This window comes from Brassica napus, chromosome C6, assembly GCF_020379485.1.
Source record: "Brassica napus cultivar Da-Ae chromosome C6, Da-Ae, whole genome shotgun sequence".
Taxonomy (NCBI): Eukaryota; Viridiplantae; Streptophyta; class Magnoliopsida; order Brassicales; family Brassicaceae; genus Brassica; species Brassica napus.
The window spans coordinates 33441955-33448581 of NC_063449.1; the positions used below are offsets into that span (position 1 = coordinate 33441955).

Below are 6627 nucleotides of genomic sequence, written 5' to 3' on the forward strand. Positions count from 1 at the left end.
ACTAATTCTTAATTTAATTTTTTTTTGTGACAGCAAAAATACTATTGGTCCATGGGGGTCAATGAGAGGGTGAAGAAAGCGTTTAACGCGAAGGCGAAAACTCGCTTGTTGGACACGGTCTCCAACTAGAAGGGTGACTGGATCGTGAAGGGGTATGAGCGTGGCAAACCCCCTGAGCTCACCACGGATGTGTGGGATGGCCTCATCCGTTATTGGCGGGATCCTGACTCCATTTGAGTCGTCGAATTTTGCTCGGCCTCCCGTCAGACGGTAGATAAGTATGGCCACGGGCCGATGCTTCACTCTGCGGGTCAAAAAACCCACGCCGGTGTCCGTCTGGATATGGTAATTAAATATTTAATTTTATTAATTTTATATATATACGTATATATTCTAACTTTTTTAAATGTTTTTTTGGCCAAAAGAGACGGGAGAACTCCCGTCCCTTTTGCAACTTTACGAGAGGACCCACAAGAACAAGGCGGGCCAATTTCTAGATGCTAGGTCCGAGGAGATCTTCAACGACTTGGTTGGTCGGGTTGAAGAACGCCAGACCCAGCTGGGCTGACACAGGAGTCCACCGACGGATTACCCGTCACCTTATCCACACTTGAAGTGGATAGGATTTTCGAGGAGGTAAATTTTTTTAAATTTTAATTTTTTTATTATTCATTTAATTTAACTTTAACTTTTTTACTAACAATATTTATTTTTTGTTTTTAAGATTGTCCCAAAGAAAAATGGACGTACGTTGGGGATTGGTCCCGTCAATAATGTTCCGAGAGCGACATCGTCTTATGCTCAGAGACGGGGTGATGAAGTCACTCAGCTGCCTAACGAGTTGGACTCGACGCGATCTTCGTTTACAGCTCGTATGGGTGGAGTCGAGGGCTTGTTGGACGTTGTAGCGGCCACAAATCCGGAATGGGAGTCCTTGTTGACGAACATGCGACGACAAAATCCCATTCCAGTCGAGTCATCCGGCACACATGGCGAGGCGGATGTAGAGAGGAGGAGTGAGGAATTCTACCGGGCGATGAACGACCCTTAGTTCTTTTTTTTTCTTTTCGGTGGTTGTATTATAAATTCAAAACTTATTTATGTATAAAATATTTTCGTATTACATTATTTTTAAATTATTTTTTATTAATAAATTAAATAATTTTTATTATATTTTTTAATTATGGAAAATAAAAAATCGAAGTAAATTTGTACGTAAATTACGACTACATTACGTGGAAATCTTACGAGGAAGTTACGAGGAAAACTTTTACGGCAACACTACGAGGAAAGCTTAACGAGTATTTTACGTGGAATGGTTTACGTGTAATTTACGAGGAAATACTTTCGAGGTATTTACGAGGAAATGTAGCGTACTCCTTACGTGAAAAAGTTACGTGGTTTTTACGACGAATACTGTTCTTCGTCTTTACGACGAAATGTGATTCTCGCTAGTTTACGACGAATTGGCAAGGAAATATGCGTTACGACAAACGAATAACGACGAAACTTGTTTTCTCGTTAATTCCTCGTAAAGCCTATTTTACGACGAACTTAATACGAATTTCGCCGTCGTTAATGTTGTGTTTTCTTGTAGTGTAAGAGTCGTCTCTTAGTTGAAAAGTGTAAAAAAAAAAAAAAAAAAAATGTCAAATCATGGGTTAAGAACTCCGACTAAGAGACCGGGGTTAATCATGTTCTTATAAACAAAATATGTATACATATATATACAAGACGAATTGCAACTCTTTTCTTCGATTTTTTAAATGTTTTCGTTTATTATAATTATTTGAATATTAGCACTAAGTCAAGTCAATGACAACACAGTATTGGTTTGTTTATGGATAGTTTGAAATATAAATCCATATAAAAGTCATTTGTAAAAAAAAATCTCTATTATCTATAACAACCCAAACAGAAAAATAAATACAATGAATTTTCTCCTATTATCAGGCGCGCTTTACTGCTATTCTTATAAATGGTTGGCACATGAAAAAAGAGAGATGCAAAATATAAAATAAGAGAAATTCAGATAGTTTTTTTTAAGTTTTTATCACAAAAATAGTTTTCAATGAAGAAAATGACCAAAATAAATTTTATTAAAGAGTAAAAATATTTTTTTACCCTAGAATTAACTAATGGAAAAAAGTTTGTCAACTACACGACGTTTACTATAATATGGTGGAAAGCATCCAATATATCATAATGTGTCAATAACTACCCAAAGTTTATGTTAATACATGCCACATATACGATGTAAGATTTTAAGATATGGTGCCAACATCACAACAAAGTGTAATTGATTTTAAGATAAGTTAATGGAGTTATTCTGTAATAAAAAATCTAAGCCCGAAATAAGAAAGGAAAATCCGACCCAACTCCGTAACACCTACCCGACATAACCATTCTTCCCCAAATCGATTTCATTACGAACCCTAAATCAATTTTCAGAAAGAAAGACAAAGAGAAAGAAAGATGGCACATGGTGGAGGATCGAACAATAAGCTAAAGAACAAGATAACTGAAGGTAATGTGCTTTATTACTGTGGGTTTCCGGCCAAAGGTTTATCTTCACCGAGATTGTGTTACTGTTAGCAAAAAAAATACATAAGAACATGGTGAAAGACAGCGACTGATTCTCCAAGTAAACAAACAAAGGTTTACAGCTTATTACCTTTCTTCCATTAGCTACTTTTGATTTGATTTCACCAAACTTGGATTCGGATTCCGATTTCACCAAACTTTCTTACAAACCTAGAATCCGACGGCCTTTCTTTGTTTCTCAAGTCTCTCTCAAGTCTCTCTCTCTTTCTCTCTTTTCGAAACCTCCAAAAAAATTTCTTTGGAACCCTAAAACTAATGAAATCGCGATTTGGGGAAGAAGGGTCATGTCAAGTCGGGTCTAAGGGAAGGATAGGGTTGGATATTGTTAATCGGGTTTAACTTTATAAGATTACGGATTGACCCCAATAACTAAGGTTAAAATCAATTAGACCGGATTATGATGTTGTTAACATATTTAACGTCGTATATGTGGCATGTATTAACATAAATTTCGTGTAGTTATTGACACATTATGATACATCGGATGGTTTCCAACATATTATAACATATTATAGTAAACGTCGTGTAGCTGGCAAACTTTTTTCCTTAACTAATCTAGACTTAAGGTTTAGAGTTAAGGAGTGAGGTTTTGGATATAGGGTTTCAAATTTTAAAAAATAAAAAATTAAAATTAAAATTTTCAAAAAAAAAAAAAATTATTTTGGTCATTTTTTTCTTAACAACTATTTTTGTGACAAAAACTTAAAAACAGCTATTCGAGAAAATTGCCCATATAATAATATACTTTTGTACAGAAGCTTCTGTTTGAATTAAATTCAATAAATAATTATTAGTAGAGATTTTCAATTTTTTTCCATATATTATTATCATATTGGTTGATATTTTCTTTTATTAGTTTTAAGATCTGGTCTTTGTTCTGAACAAGGTTCCAATGATAAGATGGGTTGGGTTCTCTTCACTGTGAGTGACACACACCAAAAAAAAGAAGAGAATACTTTTGTTTATTTATAATAGTAATTATTAATCCTCTCTTGGGATTGGGTGTTCTTCTTCTTCTCTTTTTGTCTTCAACTGTTCGACGTTCTCCTCTTTTCTTGTGTGCTCCCTGGTTCAGCGACATCAATATCCACAATCTAACCTCTGTAAAGCTTTAAACTCTCTCTCACGTTGTGATTTTATTTATTAATAATAATCAATTGTTCTTTGGCTTCTTGATAGAAAGCTATGATTGATCTGTACTCTGTGTTCTTTCTTTCTTGAAAAAAACTTTTTCCTTTTTGGAAAGAAATCATCATCTTTTCCCTGTGACTTATCATCATCTGTTTATGAAAGTAGAAAGCTTTCTTGCGTATAAAGATTAGGGTTTTAATTCTTTCCTAAACTGGATACTTCTTGGTTTCATTTTCTTGAAATTGTTTTCATCTGTAATTGCGGCGTGAGACGACGATGTTTTAACTTCCTTTCAAGAATCTGGTTTTTAATCTTACACGTCTCTCTCTCTCTCTTTCTCTTACAGGAAGTCTCGTTTTCAGACAAAACATCAAAATCTGATGAGAAACTCACTGTAATAAACATTTTCAAGAAAATCCATGGCGGTTTATTACCAAACTAGTGTCGGGATGCAACCTCTGTACCAAGAACCCATCTACCTCAACGAACAACAACAGCAACAGCAAGCTTCTTCTTCCTCCGCCGAGATAATCTCCGGCGGAGGCGGTCTCGAAGTCCCAAACTCGAGCAGCGGTGTTCAAAACGAGATGCTTTTTATCCCACCAACAACAAGCGCTGGTCTTAACGGAAGCGTAACGGTTTCAAGCAACGATCTAAGCTTCCACGGTGGAGGACTTTCTTTAAGCCTCGGTAACCAGATCCAATACCATTACCAGAACCTCCCGAACCAGTTGAATTACAATCCTTCTCTGTCTAATGAGAATGGGAAGAGTCCTTCCTCTGGTTACATCAACGGAGTTGGACTCTACAACAACTACCGTTACGAGACGACAGGGTTCGTGAGTAGCGTTCTAAGATCTCCTTACCTTAAACCAACACAGCTATTGCTAGATGAAGTTGTTAGCGTCAGGAAAGATAGTAACAAGAAGACCAAGAACAACAACGACAAAGGTCAAGACTTTACCAATGGGTCTAGCGAAAACAACACAGACAATGAGGAGTTATCTTCTTCAGAACGTCAAGAGCTTCAGAGCAAGAAGAACAAGCTCTTAACAATGGTCAATGAAGTAGACCAAAGGTACAACCAATACCACCACCAGATGGAAGCATTAGCTTCCTCTTTCGAGATGGTAGCTGGTCTCGGAGCAGCTAAGCCTTACACATCAGTGGCTCTGAACAGAATCTCTCGCCATTTCCGCTGCTTAAGGGATGCGTTAAAAGAGCAGGTTCAGGTGATTAGAGGGAAGCTTGGGGAGGACAAGGAGTCTTGTGAAGAGCAAGGAGAGAGGATACCGCGTCTTAGGTATTTAGATCAGAGGCTGAGACAACAGAGAGCTTTGCATCAACAGCTTGGAATGGTTAGACCTTCTTGGAGACCGCAAAGAGGCTTACCTGAAAACTCTGTCTCTATACTCCGCGCTTGGCTCTTTGAGCATTTCCTTCATCCGTAAGTGTTTACATTAAAGTGACCACTTTCTCTCTTTGCTTAGTTCATAACCATTTTCAAATGTTTTGTAGTTATCCTAAGGAGTCAGAGAAGATCATGCTTGCTAAACAGACAGGACTATCGAAAAACCAGGTAAAACAAAAAAAGAGAGATATGACGGTCAAGTACTCGTCTGTTTCCACTTTCCTAGTGGTCTTGTCGTGATCTCACTTTTGTTGTTGCTGAGTGGTTCCTCTGGCTCTTGAAAAATGTTGTCCTACATTGTTTAGGTTGCTAACTGGTTTATTAACGCGAGAGTTCGGCTATGGAAACCGATGATTGAGGAGATGTATAAAGAAGAGTTTGGAGATTCATCATCAGAGTTACTCTCTAACTCTAATCAAGACAAAGACAACAACAAAATGAAGGAAACATCTCAGCTCAAACATGAAGACTCTTCTTCTTCGCAACAACAGAGTCATGGAAACAACAACGTCCCGTATACATCTGATGCAGACCGTTCTACTAGTGGAGATTACGACAGCTTGATGAACTATCATCAAGGGTTTGGTGTGGATGATTACAACCGCTACATTGGCCTTGGAAACCAGCAAGATGGTAGATTCTCTAATCCCCATCAATTACACGACTTTGTTGTCTGAAAACGTTTCTGAGCTTTTGATAAGCTCAAGAACTGGCAATGCCAGTGATTGGATTGGGGAGTAATGATTCTTGAAGCGCAAGAAAGATGCGCTTTTTGCATTCTTATAGATAGGGGGATACACAATATATATATATCTGTAATATTTCCTGGTGGTGGCATTAGTCTTCAGGTTTGTATATGATACTGAGCTACACTTTGGTAAGCCAATATTGTATTGTTTTGTGTATAAATATAATCCTCAAGTGTGAAAAGATTTTTCTTTAATTTTTTTTTTGTTACAGCTACAAGTGTGAATCTGTTGTCAATTGTTTTTCTGAGCATGTTCCATCCATGTTGTAAACATGGAGATCATCTAGATCAAAGAAACGGCATGTAATGGAGATTACAGAACTTGAAAGATGAAGCTCAATATCTGTTGTTTTTGTTTCTACAAAGCTTTTCCTAAGTAACTTGTGTTTTTCTGTTCCAGATAGAGGGGTCATCACAGGTGAGATGTTTGGTTAAGTCCCTGAAATGTGTATTACCGGTTATCATGAAACCATTTCAAATCTTACCTAGGTTAAGATCAAGGATAAACATTTTATATAAAAATTATATTTATGTATGATTATTTATTTTATATTTTATACATATAAAATAATAAAAAATAAATATATGTTGAATAATTGAAGAATCAATACCTATTATGTATATAAATCAAACGATCACTCTTGTTTATTAACGATCATTTTCTGGTAAATAAATAAAACAATCAATTTTATCTATTGTTTATGATATATAATTAAATTTAAATGATATTAAC

At 36.3% G+C, this 6627-nt stretch overlaps 1 protein-coding gene across 1 annotated transcript; it reads left to right on the forward strand.

Moving 5' to 3' along the window:
- Nucleotides 1–3451: 3451 nt before the first annotated feature.
- LOC106353534 (BEL1-like homeodomain protein 3) lies at nt 3452–6089 on the forward strand. Its single transcript, XM_013793297.3, has 4 exons — nt 3452–3707; nt 4082–5182; nt 5254–5314; nt 5452–6089. Exons 2-4 carry the CDS (start codon nt 4155–4157, stop codon nt 5821–5823), a joined length of 1461 nt encoding a protein of 486 aa, XP_013648751.1. The 5' UTR covers nt 3452–3707; nt 4082–4154; the 3' UTR covers nt 5824–6089.
- The last annotated feature ends 538 nt before the right edge of the window (nt 6090–6627 follow it).